General features: G+C 38.2%; 1 protein-coding gene across 2 annotated transcripts in view; it reads left to right on the top strand.

Annotated features, from left to right (window-relative positions):
• Positions 1–13,611, top strand: part of TANK (TRAF family member associated NFKB activator) — a 72,738-nt gene extending 59,127 nt beyond the window's left edge. For both annotated transcript variants that reach the window (XM_075609254.1, XM_075609253.1), the window contains exons 8-10: positions 2,271–2,389; positions 3,785–4,365; positions 12,798–13,611. In XM_075609254.1, coding sequence (XP_075465369.1) covers positions 2,271–2,389; positions 3,785–4,365; positions 12,798–12,974 — 877 coding nt within the window. In that variant the 3' untranslated portion in view covers positions 12,975–13,611. The remainder of the gene's footprint in view (positions 1–2,270; positions 2,390–3,784; positions 4,366–12,797) is intronic.
• Positions 13,612–19,006: the final 5,395 nt, after the last annotated feature.

Raw genomic sequence — 19,006 nt, 5'->3', positions numbered from 1 at the left:
TAGATCCCATTGGGACCTTTATCAAGATCTACATATACATTTTAAGGATACAGAAGTACAAGATCTAATTGGTCGCAGCACACCTCGTAGTTGTTGTTCAAAGCAATCTTCCTTCTTAAATAATCAAGGCAATAGCAGAAAAGTATCATAGGTGACATAGGACATGGTGATTCCAACATAATCGAACACCATGTCTGGATCACCAAGTTGTAACTATGATTTATTTTCTTCTATTGCTGTTGACTTGAATACTTGATGATGTAATAAAGAAGAAGATTGCATTGAGCTACAACTGAGAAGTGTGCTGTGGCTGATACACTTTGTACTTCTGCCTTTAGTCGTTGGGTAGGGATTTCTCCATGAGCCCCCGCGATCTCTTCATACACTTCGGTCAGTGCTGCCCACACTAACTGTTTTATATATCAAGGATTGGGCTCAAAAGTTTAATGTTTCTAAAAAAAAAAAAAAAATGTATTTTTTATCCCATAATTTGTCCTAAATCAAAGCAACCCCCCCCCCCCCCCCCCCATAGATTTGGCAAAAACATAACCTGACAAACGTTTACAACCAAAAAACGCAGACAAATGTATTTTAGAACCAAAACACAATTAAGTGCACAACATTAATAATTAGCATCTCATTTTCTGCCCCACACCTCTGGAATGCCCTTCCCCTCAATACCCGACTAGCCCCCTCTCTATCCACCTTTAAGACTCACCTTAAGACACATCTGCTTAAAGAAGCATATGAATAGCACTGGATAATCATGGAGACATGATACATAAAGCTTGGCCCCCTGCAGACGCACTTACCAGAATTCCCTCCTACTGTCTCTGTACGTTCTCCCTACCTACCAATTAGATTGTAAGCTCCTCGGAGCAGGGACTCCTTCCTTAATGTTATTTTTACAGTATGTCTGTAGCACTTATTCCCATGATCTGTTATTTATATTTGTTATTTATATGACATGTATTACTACTGTGAAGCACTATGTACATTTATGGCGCTATATAAATAAAGACATACAATACAACTAGTAATCACTCTCACCAACATTGGGATTCAGAGGAATTGCTTGTATTTAAATTGCATTTGTAAACAGACGTTCATGTTTCTTAGCTCTCAGCATATTCTATATATTTTCATATTCTATCATTTGCATTTCTGAGTAATATATGTTCTTGGCATTAACCAGCATATAGTGATACTAATTAGCCTATACAATTATTTACTAGTTTTAGTTGATATTGTAATCCCTAGCTTTTGCAAGCATTTATTAGCACATTATCCCATTTGCTAATGGTTTCTAGCATCTGCTACTCGTATTTGCTAGCATTTATTAGCAATCATGTCACCCATAATTAGTATTTACTAACATGTATAGTACCTTCTTCCATTCATAGGAATTCATTAGAAATATGTATCATTGGCTCGATCCATTAACGTTTATATTAGCTATTTATGGAATTAATAATATTCATTTTTTTTTCCATCCCTTTGCATTATCTATCATTCACATTGATTGCAGTCATAAGAAGGTGGATTATTTAGCAACCACCATCATTAATATGAATGTACTGTTGATTAATAGTGTTATCATAAGCAGCGTACAGCAAGCATTTTTAGCATTAGGAATAGTTTAAGTACCAAGAGCTTACATTCAGTAGCACTGACATTTAGCAAAAATTTCTACGATATATATATATATATATATATATATATATATATATATATATATATATTACACACAATATTTTTCATTAACTTTTGTGACCATAATGTTATTCTGTACAATTCTATTGGCTATCGTTCATTAGCATTTCTACCATTTGCAGGCATTCGTTGCACTTGCCAGTCAAGATTTTAAGGCAATTGTTTCTATTGTAAGCATTCATTAGCATTACTTATCTATTTTTAACAGTGCACGACATTAATTATAAATTATTAGTAATCTGTAATATCAATGTGCATTAGTTATTGCAATTTGCAGGATCGGTTAGAATTCAGTTGCTTTCACTAAAATCCAGTGGCTTCACATATTATTATTACAATTCCATTGCGTTCATTCAAATGAGCATTTACTTGCTAGCATTTCCCAGGATTGAATGGGATCTGCATGTGTGGACATTCACTAGTACAGAATTTACTAGCACACCTAGGTAATAAGTTCTTCAATACATGGTTCTCAAAACACATGATTTGGTAACCACAGGGATACACTTTATCATTACTGTAACTGGTTGTTATTCATTCAAATGTTTTACACACAGGCAAGGTGTTGAAAGGATTTTCTGTGATATAAAGGAAGAATTCAGTCAAATTTGCAAGTTAACCAGAGAACAAAGCAACCACCTGAATAAATTTGTCACGAAGAAGGAAACTGCAGCTGGTAATCTGATCTTTCGTCTTGTATTGTAATTGAAATGCATGACTTCAAAATCTAATATATATACCGTAAATGCATAGGGGTCGTTTCAATATATCAGTTTAACTGCTTCTCTGCTTCAAAATGGTCTTGAATATGCAATACTGTTACAAAGAACCTAACACATTGTTGATATGGGTACACATGTGGGATCTGCAATGCTATTAACCCATCATAGTGCAATATAGTTATCCATAGCAAAGTGTATTGAAGCTATTAGATGGGCGAGCGGATAGGTCAAAACATACTATGCAGGGTTCTCACCCTCACTTACAAATTAGCAATTTAAAGCAGCAGTTCCCCAGATCTAGAACCCCCCCCCCCCCCTAATCTGAATAAAATGTGTGTGTGGTTTTTTTTTCCTCCAAAACTGAGCTATACTAGTCACAACTCTATGTTGTGTTTTCTAGTGAACTGAAAAACAAAATGGCGGCCAGGGTCATCCAATGGGAAGCTGTGATGTAATGCTCTGAAGACATCACTGTTTCCGGTTGGCCCACAAGAGTGTGGCTGGACCGCGCCCATATTAATTTTCCAGGTGGGGGGGACGGGACGGGGGAGAAGCAACAGATACAAAGGTACATTTCTCTCCAACTGGAGGGTTTCCAGAGCTAATTAGCAAGGATCAGGTCAGGTTCAAATTATAAAAATAAAAAAAAGAACAGCTCTAAAATTCAGGTTTTTTATTTTTTCTCGTGTTGGACAAAAAAAATCCTAATTTTAATTAAATGCTATTTTCAGCCATAAATATATCTGAGTGACTGCACAAATATAATGTGTGTGTGTGTTTATAGTAATTTGACATGCACATGAGCGCACAGTAATATTTCCATTTGCTATATGCTTTACGGTGGAGGGTTTTTTGTCACTTTTTTTACCCACCATAACTTAACTAATGTGTGGTGGATACCTATCCAAGCTTTAAATTGCAGAGCCAGTATAACCAGCCTCACACTGATGAGACACAAAAGGTCAAAACAGCTGTCTGTGGGTAGGTTTACTGGCTATGCATCTTAACCCAGGCTGTGCTGAAAAGCTGTGCTGAAAAGCTGTGCAAAGCAGCAAGCGATAAGCTTGGGTCCATGTCAAAATGGATTTGAAGCAAAAGGTGGCACTGTGTGCTCATTTGCATGTAATTTCCCAGAATCCCTTGCTGCAGTGGTATGCTGGGCGATAATGGTGAAAGGCAGGGTTGCAGACCTGTCTAAGACATGCAAAAGAGCACACAGTAATATTTCCATTTGAGAGAGATATATATATATATATATATATATATATAATACTTTTTATAGCATGCATAGTTTGTAAGAAAGAAAAGGTGCAATGATTATTCTTTTGTATTTATTTTGTTCTCAACAGAAGTACATTTGCAGTTTTCGATGCCTATCCAGTGCACAGATGAAGCAAATGGAGAAGCACAAGGAAAAATGAAAGCTACGGTTAAAAAAGATCAAGTTAATGGAATACCCTTTGCATCAATCACACCACGAGGGCTGGGACCAGACGATGAAACCAGCATCTCTGTGGAATCCCTCTCGAACTTAAGTGTGAAATTTCCACCAACAGACGATGACTGTGATTTCTTACAAAGCACTCCAGAAAAATTACCTGCTCTGAATCCTGTTTTAGCAGAAACTATTCATCCCAATAAATCCCAGGCAGAGGCCGCCCTTCTCCCTAAGAACTTCAGTACAACACCAAGCAGTTTGCCTGAATCCCAACACACTGCACAAACCATTTGCAAGTTGGAGAATCTTAAATATCCTGATGTAGGAATAAACTATGGAAACACATTTTCAGAAACAGAGGACAGCAGTCTCTTTTTGGCAGCTAATAGTCCAGTTAGGAAATATGCAAACACTTTCTGTATTAAGGAAGATGCTTCGGACGTGACTGAATCAGTAGAAGTAGCAGGAAGGACAGTTCGGGGACCACAACAGGTAAATTATTTTAATGAGCCCATTTTCTCCTATTAATAGCCAATTCTGCAAAAACAGGATTGGGCATTTTGGTTGCAATGTGTAGTGTAATTACAATGATTTAATAACTATTAAATGAAAGAACTTCTTGTCCAAGGGGACGGGTATTCACTGTGCATTGTACTTTGTACATATAATGAATGGCAGTTCCACATACAAATACATTATTATAAATATGTTTTTCAGTGGTCAGATCCACATTACCAAGATTAAGAGCCCAGTTTGTTTTTACATGGAAACAATTATGTGCAGGGCAAGTGTGTGTGTTTTTTTTTTTTTTTTTTAAATCACCATTGGCAAAGCAATTAATCTACAGAATTAATTGGCAACATTGGTGTAATACATTGAATTACCCTCAAATAATCAGTGACAGGTTTTACTTGTGCTTCCAATATCATAGAACATTTACAGGGTCCACATTATTTCGACTACCTTGTAAAAGGCATTGGAATTTTGCAGGTATGCGTGGTACTAAAATTCAAGTTTTTTTTTTTTTTAAATCCGGTGAAAAAGAAAAACCCTCTGATGCCGACGCGCATGTATCTAGGAGTACAGTGCAATATGCAGCTGTTTCATCCTGTAACCGTCACTTTTACTGAGCTTCTACAGAACAAGCAATACAAGTGATGCGTTTTGTTCCTTAAAAATATCTTTGAGGAGATGATAATAAGCTGTTTTGTGTTTAATGAAACATTGCTAATGCTCTTCAAATTAATGGTATAAGTCAGCATTATTTTTTATGACTGCATTTAATTATGCATCACTCTCGGTGGCAGCTGTAGTCGTGACGGATATCTGGAAACATGAAACCGTTGCATATATTCCTAGCAAGAGTCCCGTAGAGCTGTGAAACATGTCCATCCTATTACTCACTCTTTTTTTCCTTTCTCCTGTTCCTATTATCTTTCTTGTCTCTTCTTTGTTTCTGCTTGTGCGCTGAGTTTTCAGTAGATGGCACCCTGCATTGTATATTTTCTCCCCATACCAGAGCACGAGAAACAGCTGGTATGTGATTACAAGTTGTTAGAAAAGTAGGCAGCTTAAAAAATGCAAGTGAATTGGTGTTGAGCTGTCAAAAGGCACAGGGCAGAAGGTTAGATAATTGACTTTTGCACCAGGGTGAAGGGGAGAGATCTTGAAATGACTTTGGTTATAGATTCGCGATCAGATGTGAAAGGAGAATCTGTTCGGTTTTAACCTCTTCACTACAGCCACGTCTGAGGGCAATGGGTTTAATTGTGTGCATATCAGCTGAGCATAATGTAGAAACAACTATACTCATAGACCATCCATTCTCTTAAGTGATGTGGACCCATTTGAAATCTGGCGGTTTTATTGGCTCTGTTTTTTTTTCGAAGTTTGTAAAATCTCTGTTACACGGTCATTGAGATTACTTTCAGACAATGTATTTCCCCAAAAAGAATTGTTTAAACAGATGAATGGAAGATGGCATACACTCATGGGATGATCTGTTACATACGTATAGAGTTCTATAAGGCCTGGGACATGGTGCAGAGAGCGGCGCTGGGCAGCGCTGACGCTCATGCTCATGCAGGAGATTTTTCTTGTCCCTGCATGAGCGTCAGCGAGCGCGCTTGCGTGCAGGGTGGGAGCCGGCCGGGAGGCGGGGCTAGGGCGACATGTCATGGCGCCGACGTCCCGGACTGCCATTGGCTCCTGGCAGTCACGTGACCGGCCCTGCGCTTGCATGAGCGGCAAAATTTAAACTTGCCTGTCCCCTGCATTTCCACACGCCTCCGCACGCCTACGGAAGTGCCGTCAAGAGCCGCGCTGATAGGGATAATGTTTCCCCTCAGCGCGCCTCAGCACAGCCTTTTTGACCATGTCCGAGGCCTAAAGAAGCAGTGCTGCTCAACCGCTCACTTCTGGATACATTGAAATGTAGGTACTACAAAATAGAGGAAACCTAATTGCTGCCAGATGCAATAACAAAACAGCGACCAATACACTGGCAATGAAGCTGAGCGGGTGCAGAGCTCCATCTCAATTATTTATATATATATGTGTACATATATATATATATATATATATATATATATATATATATACATACATACATACATATATATTCGACAATATGTGTTCGACAAACCTATACATTTGCACGCCCCGGGCGAGTGGATTTAACATCGTGGCGAGCTCCTATTGGCCCAAGCAGCACACGTGTGGTACTAGGTGGCGAGTAGATTTTTTTGTTCGGCAAGTAGATTTCTTGGTGATTTCTCGACCACTGTTTATTTTTATATATATATATATATATATATATACACACACACAATACATCAGAAGTTTTTTTGAATCCGCTCACGTTCTATTCAACCACTATTGTGGTGACCAGCTGTTTCGGACCTGTACAGAATAGATTTGGTTGAACAGAGTTCACAGCTCTGCAATTACTATCAAAGAAACTGTGATAGGAAAGGTTCTGCATTTATATACAAACGTGCAACAGGCATTCTGGTAAGAAAAAGCACTGCGGTCTGTATCAATGTAACGAAAAATGTGTTTACAGGCCGGGCTCTGTTTTTTGGAGCAGGGCTGTGGCATATGTAAGAACAGTTTGTTACATCTGATGCAGTATGTTAGACTTGCGCCACTTGAGATATGGAGGATTTGGGGGGGGGGGGCAAATAAAAGATGGAGTGATGCATGAAGACACAGAATGTGATATGTCTCATTATAATCTGTGCACCATTTATCTACTCACCAAATCCTCCTACTCCCCATGAAGCAAGCTAGAGCAGACGAGGGACAACTGGATCAAAATTCTTTGATACATACAGTACATGCAAGGTGAAAATGCCCCGGTTTTGCTCCAAAATTGCCTTGATACAAACACCACACTGGCGTTAAGGTAGAAAGGTCAGATGAATTATACAGGTAGTAGTTTTTTAACAGCCTAAAGCTGCGCTTATAGTGACGGCGATGTGACATCACGTCAAAATAAATGCATTGTCGCCGTCGTTGGCGCTTATAGTGCACGCGACCAAGCGACAACGCTACCAAAAATCTGGTAGTCACTGTTATTTGTTTTTTTCGGCGACGGTCTCTCCTTGTGGCCAATCAGAGAGCTTCTCCGTCCCTCTGCCTTTCCCTAATATGACGTCACTGGCCTTGTAGCCAGCGACATCGCCTAAACTTGAATTGCAACTATCGCGACGGCGATGGGTGACGTCATCGTTCACATCTCCGGCACTATAAGCGCAGCCTAATACACAATGGAGACTTAACACTGTAGCTATGGCAGATAATGGCAATCCATGGAATGTTTCTTCATGCTACCACGGAATTCTCTCCCCCAATCTCAATATTCTTTATTACGTGTCCTAAAACATCAATATGGGCAGCTGTACACAAGCTCTCTTTAATTTTGGGGGTTACATACTAACACGGACATCCATAGTGAAATTGATCAACAATTTACGCCTTCCTTTGGGGAAAACGTATGAAATTACAAAAATCCTGCATTGGCCTGTTTTAATATCTATTTACAACTAAGACGAGGAGGCAGCTGAAATAGAAGCCCCTGATCAGTATGATGCAAAACTGCTTCCCAGTGCTGGAGAAGGGTTTTTCGCCGTACAAAGGGAAGGGACTAAACTCTTCTCCAGTACAGGGAAATGGCTCAAACACATTGAATAAGAACCAGAGCGTATGAGTAGATTTGTATTTTTCAATGTTCATATTGCTTCCTACTCGGAGTGAAAATTCACACAGTGATAACTATCTCTGGCCTATCATAGCTCCCACTTGTCAGGAAAAAAAAAAGTACAAACCCTTAAAAGAACATTTTTTTGAGAAAAATGCAGGAAATCTAACTGCCCAACATGATTCAACACTTGGCTATTTTTTTTCCTAATGTACAGTAGCGTGGAAATAATTTGCATCTAATGAAGAGACTGCAGAATTATTATTTCCAAGTGGAGAAAACATCATTCGTATTTGCCAATAAAACAAGAAAAAAAACAATAATATCTGTCGCATAGAAAACAAAGGGAAGAAGAATCTTTATGGACTGTGTAAAAAAAAAACCTTGTTAGAAAGAAGGCTACATTAGCAAAAATGTGCACTTCCATTTGTATGGTGCAGTATTTGAGGATTTTGCACACATTGCCTTTATATTTGTTTACGCGGTCAAATTAATTTATTATCCAGTCATTTGAGTGGATTGTAACAATGGCTGAAAGGATTTCTAGAGTCGGATTTTGGTCTAATCCCATGACCCTGGAACGCTGCGAGTTTGAATGAGCCATGCTTATTTTTGTTTGCATAAATCAGGGGTGGCCAACTACAGTCCTTAAAAGCCACCAACAGGTCAGATTTTCAGGATATCCCTGCTTCAGCACAGATGGCTTAGTCTTCGACTGAGGCCCTGATTGAGCCACCTGTGCTGAAGAAGGGATATCCTTAAAACTTGACCGGTTGGTGGCCCTTGATGTCTGCAGTTGGCCACTCCTGGTATAAATGAACCATTGTAATGCTATTGTCACTCAGAAGACACACAATGCCTTTCTGTACCTTTAGTAAATTGTGCTTAATTAACACAAGAAAAAAAAAACCATAGAACAATCATGAAATTATATTTATGTCCTTTTTTAATTCGATAAATAGCCTTTATCTTTAAATTGCTTTTAGGGGCTAATTTTATATCCGCCAAAGCAGTTGATTGGGCCGTTTCCCCAGCAATACCCCATTCAAGTCACTGGGAAATATGGGCAAAATTGGCCCTATCGATAATGATTCAGTCCCTTATTCTTTCAGGATTCATCTGATTTATGATTCTCTGTGGCAGATGACAGGCTAAAGATATATATATTTTTGTCCTTTCAACAAGCATACTCATGTTTCCTTTAGTGACCATTTGCTTTGATTTCTGCAAGTAAATGTTTAGCTTTTGACCGCTTAAACAATGACTCACTATGTCTCATGACACAACTAAGAAAGTGAGAATGAATAATATGAGTATTTGTTCAATTATGATTTTCCCTGAGGAAAAATTGACAAAAACAATGTTTAAAACGTTGTATTATTTTTTTTTGCATAATTTTTAAATGTTTCTTTGATTTGACCAAAAAACATTTTGAAAGGGCCTCACTTTTCCTGCCTTCTCCCCCCCCCCCACACACCTTTTAACATGGTTTTATTAGAAATGAATATGGGGCGGTGAGATTTTCGAAACTACAAACTAACATTTTCAGTAAGCAATTCTATCTGATAAGTTAATAGCAACTTGTTGATACATTACGCAAAATTTACTGATGAGTGGTTGTAAGAATAGGTCAGTACCGGTAAGTATGTTACAACATAAATGGCATAACGCTGCACTCCTTATTTTCCGATATAGCACAGCGGTTGAACTTTTTAGATACAATGTGTCCCTGAGAAGATTTCAATCTTGACAGTGAGATCTCACTTGTCCAGGAGCATAATGATCGGACACTGGGATTAAAATCGGTGACACCTGCTAATAGCAGAATTCTTATCCCTTCAGCACAATACAGATCCAATACTTTCAAATATAACTAATACTTGTTTTGTCTTTCTTTTTGGTACTTATTTAATGTGCGTTTAGGCAACAAAACATTTTTCCTATAAATAAATACATTTCTATACTTTTCATAGACCTGTCTGTAGAGCGTTTTCAGTTCTATTTTGCAGCATATAGTTGATGAGAGAAGGAGCAGCTCAGTGAGACACTGACTGGCACTGAGTTTGAAGCAGGGAAACCTGGTTCAATTCCCAGTATCGGCTCCTTGTGACTTTGGGAAAGTCACTTTATCTCCCTGTGCCTCAGGCACCAAAAACATAGATTGTAAGCTCTATGGGGCAGGGACTGTGTCTGCAAAATGTCTCTGTAAAGCACTATGTAAAACTAGCAGCGCTATACAAGAACATTCTATTATTATTATTTATGGTATACTTGCCTTCAACATATCTCATGAGCCAGTTGAATCTTTCACTGCTTAACGTTGCATAAATTATTGTCTGTGTTGTAATGGTAGCTACAGATGAGCAATGTTATCCACATTCTAGATATCTTTCTGCACTGGGCTGCTACCTGGAAATAAATATATATATATATTATATACACACAATTTTGGGAGGAACGGCACTCAGGGACTTGAAGATGAAGATAAATGTAATTTATGAATGCATTAGGCCTGGGACATAGAGGAGCAAACAGCACTGAGCCGCGCTCCTGCTCTGCCTCGCCTGCTCCAAAATGGTGCTTTTTCCTGTCCTTGCAGGCGAGGCAGTGGGCGGGGCAGGGGCGGAGCAGAGGCAGAGCGGAGGCGTGCCAGGAGGCGGAGCGGGACACGAGGCTAGTCCCTTGCTCCCATTGGATGTGAGCGGTCACGTGACCGCTCACATCGCTTCCCCGAGCGGCAAATTTGAAACCTGCCTGTCTCGGCAAAGTTTCTCAGCCTCCGCATGCATCAGCACGCATGCGGAGGGAGGGAGAAACTATAGCCGTGCTGATGACAGATGCAGGGGCTTTGTGCATCTGCTCAGCGCCTAAGAATTCAATGTTTTGGTCCCCTGGGGATTGTAATGCACTAATGCATTTGTGAAATAGTGTTTGTGTGTTAACCTTATTATTACCCTTATTACCCTTATTTTTCTCAATGTGTGCCTTAAACACCACAAATGTTTTTAGTAAAATATTATTATATCAATCGGATATTCTATGTGACGCAATGTGTCAACTTAACTTCTAACGTAACGATGAGGTAAACTATATCTAGCCTTTCCCACAGACTTCAATGGGCATTTTCTGCCGAAAAAGTCGGCCACTTCAGACCATATAGAATGTACCCCTATATGTTACATGTATAGAGTCCCATAACGACCGTCATAATACAATTAACTTTTGATGAGGCTTGTACTACTTTTTAAAAGTACATTTTGGTGCACGAAAAATATTCGAATATGATCCGTTTTTTGTTTTTGCAAAACCTATGTACCTGAGCTACTGTATACCAAGCATCTATGTACCTGAGCAGCTGTATGCCAAGCATCTATGTACCTGAGCAGCTGTATACCAAGCATCTATGTACCTGAGCAGCTGTATGCCAAGCATCTATGTACCTGAGCAGCTGTATACCAAGCATCTATGTACCTGAGCAGCTGTATGCCAAGCATCTATGTACCTGAGCAGCTGTATACCAAGCATCACACTGAGCTGAGATTTCTGCACCAATTTTTAGTTTTTGCCGCACAGAAATAGCCTGTACATGTGTACAGATGTTAATGGTATGTACTTAAAAAAGAGCATGTTCCAGAACAGCAAAGAAAAGAAGATAAGATAAGAATAGTCTACCAAGTTCAGTTTGACGTAAACACTAACAAGACTGTTAATAAGGGTATCGCAGAATGAATAATGGTGTGTTTAAACCCAAAAATATATTTAACATAGCACGGACGTTTCCGTATAGGCTGAGGCCCCGGTGTCGGTGCTGCACGCGCGCCTGCCAGGCTGACAGCACACGCAGCTGAGATCCCCGTTCTGCGGTGAGCTGCGGGGGGGAAAGGCGGGGAGGGGGCGCAGCTATGACGTCACCCGGCAGGTTCGCCCTCATTGGCTGAACCGCCAGGGGGCGTGGCCAGCGCTCCGTCGCAAGTTGTGAACACAGATTTCCTGTCTTCAGAGAAATCTGGTCATGCAACGCAACGGGCAAGGTGGGTAGCGGGCCCGGCCTCATTGAGGGACGACTCTTGTCCCTGTAGCGCGCGTAATAGCGGGGACTTAGCCTCATAGGGAAGGGGTGGGGCCAACTCCAGTCCTCTTGGGTCACCAACAAGTCACGTTTTAAGGACATCCCCGCTTCAGCAAAGGTGACTCAATCAGTGGCTCATGATAACTGAGCCACTGATTGAGCCACCTGTCCTGAAGCAGGGATATCCTGAAAACCTGACCTGTTTGTGGCCCTTGAGGATTTAAGTTGACCATCCAGATATAGGGTAACAAAATGTATTATTTTCACAGTATGGCTATTATAAATAATATTACACTAATATTTGATATTCACTGCCACTAGTTAAAAATTAAAGATAACACATAATTCTATTTTAATTTAAATTGTATCAATCGGGTATTAAACATGGCCCGGTGCATAAAAAAAATCCTTTGAAATAACACATTATGCATTGTATGTATGAAGTCTTCATATTATACAAACGAGGCACATTTTATGAAGGTTTGGATTACTCTTTAGCTCTGAAATTGGTGCATTAAAAAAAATGATAAAATGTTGATTTTTCAGATACGTTCGGATTAGTGGAAAATAGTTTTGCAAGCTCCAAGACTGTTAGTCACATACCTTGGTCATTTCCACACACCATAATAAAAACGGATCTGTTTTCTCCCGCAGGCTGTTTGGAAACCGTTTCACCGCGAGGAGAATGATTTATTAGTTCAAGGTAGTGAAAAGTGGGATCTGAACAATTCTGATGTCTGCGAATTCTGTCAAGCCATTTTTCCATCATCTACTAGATCTGGTGGGGATTTCCTCCGGCATCTTAATTCACACTTTAATGAAGAGTCTTAGAATATATTCCCTGGAACAACACAATGAAGTATTTGTTTTGTATATTGGAAATATATATTATTATTAGTTTAATTGTAATTGACTGTGCTAAGTATTTGCAGACTATTAGTCATCTTATAATGTATTTTTGATGCATATGCTTTGCCTGTTATGCTATAAGATGTAATCATTTATTATTTTTTTTAAACATAGTTTTCATATCTGCAAAAAAAAGCACTGTCTAAAAACCTACATCATTAACAAGTCTAAAAAAAAAACCATATTGTTAGTATAAGATATCTAAACGAACATGTTGCCTATAAAATAAATTACAGACACGTTTGCAAATGTCATATATACTGTACACACACTGCCTTTTTCAGGGGGAACGTGGTTGAACGTAGTTCCTGTACCTTTTTTCATAGGCCACATGGTAAATATTCTAACGTTATTGTGATAATCTTAAATAATAATAATAATTTTTATATGTTCCATAAAACAATTGAAATGCAATCATTATTATTTACAAAAATAACAGATTTGAAATGATTGTGAAATGTGAATAAATTTGTATCTTGTTGCGCATGTCCAAGAATAATTCCCCCCCCCCCATCCTCACGACAGTTCCCTCACCTTTTTTGTTTCCTAGAAAAAATAATAGTGTGTTTATTATATATATATATATATATATATATATATATATATATATATATGCAAATATAGCTGTATTTGCATATTTGCTTTCCTGTGGAGGGTTTTTGTCACTTTTTTTACTCACCATAACTTAACTCAGTGTGTATATATATATATATATATATATATATATATATATATATATATATATATATATATATATATATATATATATATATATATATATATATATATATATATATATATATATATATACACACACACACACACACACATTTCCTCTCTGTTGTGAAGTACAGATTCTGAATGCTGTCAGCATCTTAAATTGTATTTTATTAGTGGAAAAGCTTTTTAAATTGTGCTTTTCAATTACTGAATTTTTTAAAAGGTAATATTTAACCAAGTAACTGAGAAAACAAGTGTTAACATTTTATTTTCCCTGAAGTCCAAACACTTCTCTAATTTTAGCAAATACATATTGCTCCTTTTTATTTGGCAAAATTAAAAAAAAATGTTTTTTAAATAAATGGGAAAAAATGCTGAACACAAAACTGTAAAACTTGTTTCCCCTAAGCATTAAACTAAAAGCATTTTCGAATTATTATTATTTTTTTAGCAATAAAACCTGCAGAATAGTTGGAAGAGAAATGCTTGGAGATGTATATCTGTTTTATGAATATGTGATAAGAAATTAATAAAATGTGTTAATTAAGAAAGAGTAATATTAAATGGGGGGGAAACTGTGCTCTACCACAAATAGATTTGTATGTTTTGTATTTATCTTAGTGCTATAACTGTATAAAATTATTCTTATTGAAGTAATCTGTAATTCTATAAAATTGTGATTACTTTTGTATTAAAAATGCTATGGCATTTTATATATCTAAGAATATGTTTACTATAAATGACTTTTGTAACAATAAACCTCATCGAAAAATGATCAACATGTTCATATATAATATTTATATTTGCTATAAATATATATTTTAGCGAAAAACAGTTTGCATTAAATAAAGGATTTCTTACAAGTTATGAATAAAATATCCAAAGCTTTTAATTACACTAAGATGTTTATTATTTCCACATACACATTTACTGTAGATAAATGCCGCGGTTTGCACCAATGTTGCTCACAATTGCTGCAAATAAGGAAACATTAAAATAAGACTTTTCACAAAATTTACATTTGTTTTTTGTTTTTGTTTTTTAAACTCCGTTGACATTCGCTGTGGATTTTTGTGTCTGAAGTATGTGGGAACATGTAGGGGGAATACACTTCTGAATTGCATCATATCCCATCATAACTCGTTTCTTGTATTCATTAGGAACGAAGGGATATGCATTAAACTGGGATCATTCTTTCAAAACGCATGTCCTTTAAATTAAAGGCTGAGGCTTCACAAGTTAAAATAGATAAGAACCCACCGATTTCGGAAAACAAAGACATCGATTTAAAAAAAAAAAAAAAAGTCTTACTGCTCCATTATAGTCTAATTAAATGCCTATTTAACAGAGTTTAACAGCTGTTCTTTGCTGGGTTTGAATAATTGATGTGCATGCATGGTGTCCCCAAAACGTAGAAATGCAGAAGATATGAAATTGATGGGCAGGACTGCGAGTGGGTGCACTGTGTAATTTAGAGGTGAGGGGCTGTAATGTTGCCGGGGAGACCCTCCTAGGCACCCCTTGCCGGGCTGGGATCCTGGTTAGTAAACTGCTCCTCGATGAGTTTGTCACACGTGGGAGGCGGTGGCTGCAGCAGCAGCAGCAGAGCCACAGAGCAGCAGTCCCCACATGGGGTCACCCCTCTCCCAAACACCCTGACAGCCCACTCTGATTCCTCCGAGCTGTGACATACAAAACACCCAACCCGGATGGTTAAATAGCTGCAGCATCTTTTAATCCCAGACACCTTTGTTTGTTTATCTTCAGATGTAGAGAGAGAGAAAGATACCCCTTCTTAGACCTCCCAAATGCCCCAGAATATAGAGAGACCGCTAATTACAGCAAATGAGTAACAAGGGATACAGTGGGAATGAAAACAACTAATTCCACATTTGCATTGAAGAATCGACTCCCCCTGTATGACAGAAAGTGCACGCACATAAACCTTTGTAAATCGTCCATTAAAAACGTAGCTATTTACATTTCTACATTGTATTCCTCTTTGTGGAGGAAGTGTTAAGATGTTGCTGCCCATGTTCTGATATTTGTTGATGATTTATAATAAAAGGAAAATATATTTTTGTGGCTGTATGGTCTTTTTTTTTTTTGTCAGCAGAAGTGGGTTGAAATGTAAGGTAATCCAAGAATGCAAGGTTGGTGCTGTGTACAACAGCGTTATAGAGTGAAAAAGAGAAACATGGCTGGTAATGCACTAAAATGTGAGAAACTCACAAAAACAACAATAATAATAATATTAGACTATTCAAAAGGCACCCCCCTGGCTCCAACAAGGAAATCAGAAAACTTATTTAGGTAAGTATTTAGTTATTACACAAATACAAAAACCTCCCCATGAGATATTAGATTGAGGTTTTTTTTGTCCTATTATTGCCAAGTGACTGCTGTGCTAAGCCATTTGCTGCAAGAAGGCGTTATCTGTCTTGAGTTATGTCATTGAAATATCTTGATAGATAACGTTGATGCTGAAACCTTTTTCTTGTCAGATTGTCCTACAGCAGATTGCAGAGTAACAGCAATGAAATGGTTCAAATAAAGTTTAGTACAGTAGAGGAAGCTGCTATATGAAATGTCTTGATTACAGGGATGCAGCTCCCATCTTATGCCTGCTATCATGATGTTGGAAGGGGGAGTCCACTGTCTAGTTCCCCTATTATATCATGTATTAATAAACCCTTTAATAAAGGAGAGTGTCTGCAACTCATTGCAGAGCTTCAGAGGTTATAACCCCTCTCCCTTCATTTCTGCTTGGGATCTTCAAAGAAAAATAAATAAAAAAAACTCTGAAAGTGACACCAATTCCACACCTTGGGCTGCTTATTATTTTGTCAGTGTCTGGGATGTAATGCCATGCACAGCCTGTAGCTCTCTCGCTCTCTCTCTCTCTGGAATCATGGACAGCTGCTTGTAGATAATTATACTGTCACTGCTTGTTATATTAGAGAGCAAAACACTGCTCTGACAGATTCCAAGACTCACTTTTGTCATGGCTTCTAAGATTATTAGTTGTGTTATTCATTACTATATTCGGTGAGATTGCAGATCATATTGGAATCGTAATGGTTATGCAAGATATTAGCACATATCACAATGCTGCATGTCAATGTTACAGAACATGTATCCTTTTATCTCAGTAACATTACATTTATGATGTTTCTCTGTTTGTTTTACATGTGCTTTTGCATTATAAGCAGGGTTATTTCTAAGGATTAAATAATAGACATGCTTTTAATATTGCTGTCAATATACTACATGGCATATTCATTTACTATGCATGAATTATAAATCTCATGAATTTTAAACAAATGGGTATTTAATAAAAAAAAATATTACTTAATACTATATGCTATTTGGATTCTTATCAATATTATACATACATATATACATATTATGATCCTTTTGGGGTTGTATATGTCACTAAAAACAAATGGTATGTGATTATTTGTATTGCTGCATTGTGCACTTTTAATAGAGGGGTTGTGTTAACCCCTTGGTCTTTGGTATTGCAGTGGCACTGGTAGGGTTATCTGGTAATGGAGGGGTGAAAGAGGGTTTGAACTGGGATGGACTATGTGATGGGGGCTGCAGGCTCTGTAGCTGGACGCAGGAAATGAGGGTCTTTCCAATTAGCATTACATTGAGCAAAGCACAATAATAAAACTAATAATAAAGACTCGGAGGGAAAAAAATAGGGAGAGGGTAGAGAAGAAGAAAAAAAAAAAGAAAGAACGACGGAAAGAAAGAGAAAAGCAGCAGGCTGATTATGAGGTGTCAAAACTGCCAGGAGCAAGAAGGTGATAGCAATCAGGGGTGAGAAGAGTGCGGGGCAACTAATTATCCGTCTCATTTGAGGAGCAGCGTCTGAGGCAGCAGCGTCCTCTGGCTGAGCGGTGACAGATTGGAGCGGTGAGAGGGAGGTGCACACAGTGCAGCGCTGTGCATGCTAATCAGGCGTCACACTGCCCCACACACCCGGGGATTCATACAGCCAGGACTCTGGGGTCTAACCCAGCAACCCAATCATTAGCTACAAATCTGTACTGCAGTCCCCCAATCTACAGATCAAATGATGCACTACTAACTAAAAAACCCGTGTTACTGCCTCAAGCATGTGCCCTAATACATGACACCATGATCCAACACAACATGTGGGTGCCATGCCATCCTTAACCCACGTATTCTTCCAATATATACAACAATAGAGAGGGTTCCTTGGTACATTTTAATCACAATAAAGATATATTGGTTTAATGCCCCACACTTCAGTGTCATAACCCTACTATTCTAGCATCTCTATGTCCTCTAGCAGTGTTTTTTACCTTTTTGTTGTTAAGGACCCCTATAATTATATTGAGAAATTCTGTGGAACCCCAACCCTCTCTAATAGTGCGTCTGAGATCAGATACATTGTAAGGAACTCCCAACCCTCCCTAATAGCGCGTCTGAGATCTGATGCATCAGTATCTCCTAGGTAATAGATTGTTTGAAGTGAACAAAGGACTGTGTGTTTAATAGGTTACATTGTGCTGACTGGCACCTTACAAAAAATCAGACAAGTATAAGTATTTTTAAACAATTGTTTAAACTTTTAACTTTTCCATGGTAAACAAATGCTTTTTAGAGTTTTTCCAAACTTTATATAATGCCTAATTGATAAGTATCAATCCTCAAAGTTACAGGTAATTTGTTGTTTTATTTGTTTACAAAATAATGATGCCATCAATATTTAAACCGATTAACATAATGCTTGAATTTAGTTACTTTAAGGGTGATTAAATCTTTTAAACTTATTTAATGCTCCCAATGTACCTTCAGAGATCTAATTACTCCATGGTTCAGACCAGCAATGTCCATTCCATGCATAACCAAAGACTCAGCATCTGCTAATGCACATTACAACCCCAAAGCCACAAATAGCCATAGCTCTATATTACTCCATGAAAATGGAAATATAGATCCTACTCTGGACAACCTTCATACAGCAGCTACAGTATAGAGCAGCGGCAGCCAACTCCAGTCCTCAAGGTCTACCAACAGGTCAGGTTTTAAAGATATCCCTGCTTCAGCACGGTCCTCTACAGAGCCACTGATTGAGCCACCTGTGCTGAAGCAGGGATATCCTGAAAACCTTACCTGTTGGTAGCCTTTGAGAACTGGAGTTGGCCACCCTTGGTATAGATATTTTCATTTTGTTTACTGCACTATACTTTATCCAC

The sequence above is a fragment of the Ascaphus truei genome, chromosome 7 (genome assembly GCF_040206685.1).
Source record: "Ascaphus truei isolate aAscTru1 chromosome 7, aAscTru1.hap1, whole genome shotgun sequence".
Lineage (NCBI taxonomy): Eukaryota > Metazoa > Chordata > Amphibia > Anura > Ascaphidae > Ascaphus > Ascaphus truei.
This window is presented reverse-complemented; position numbering and strand designations above follow the sequence as displayed.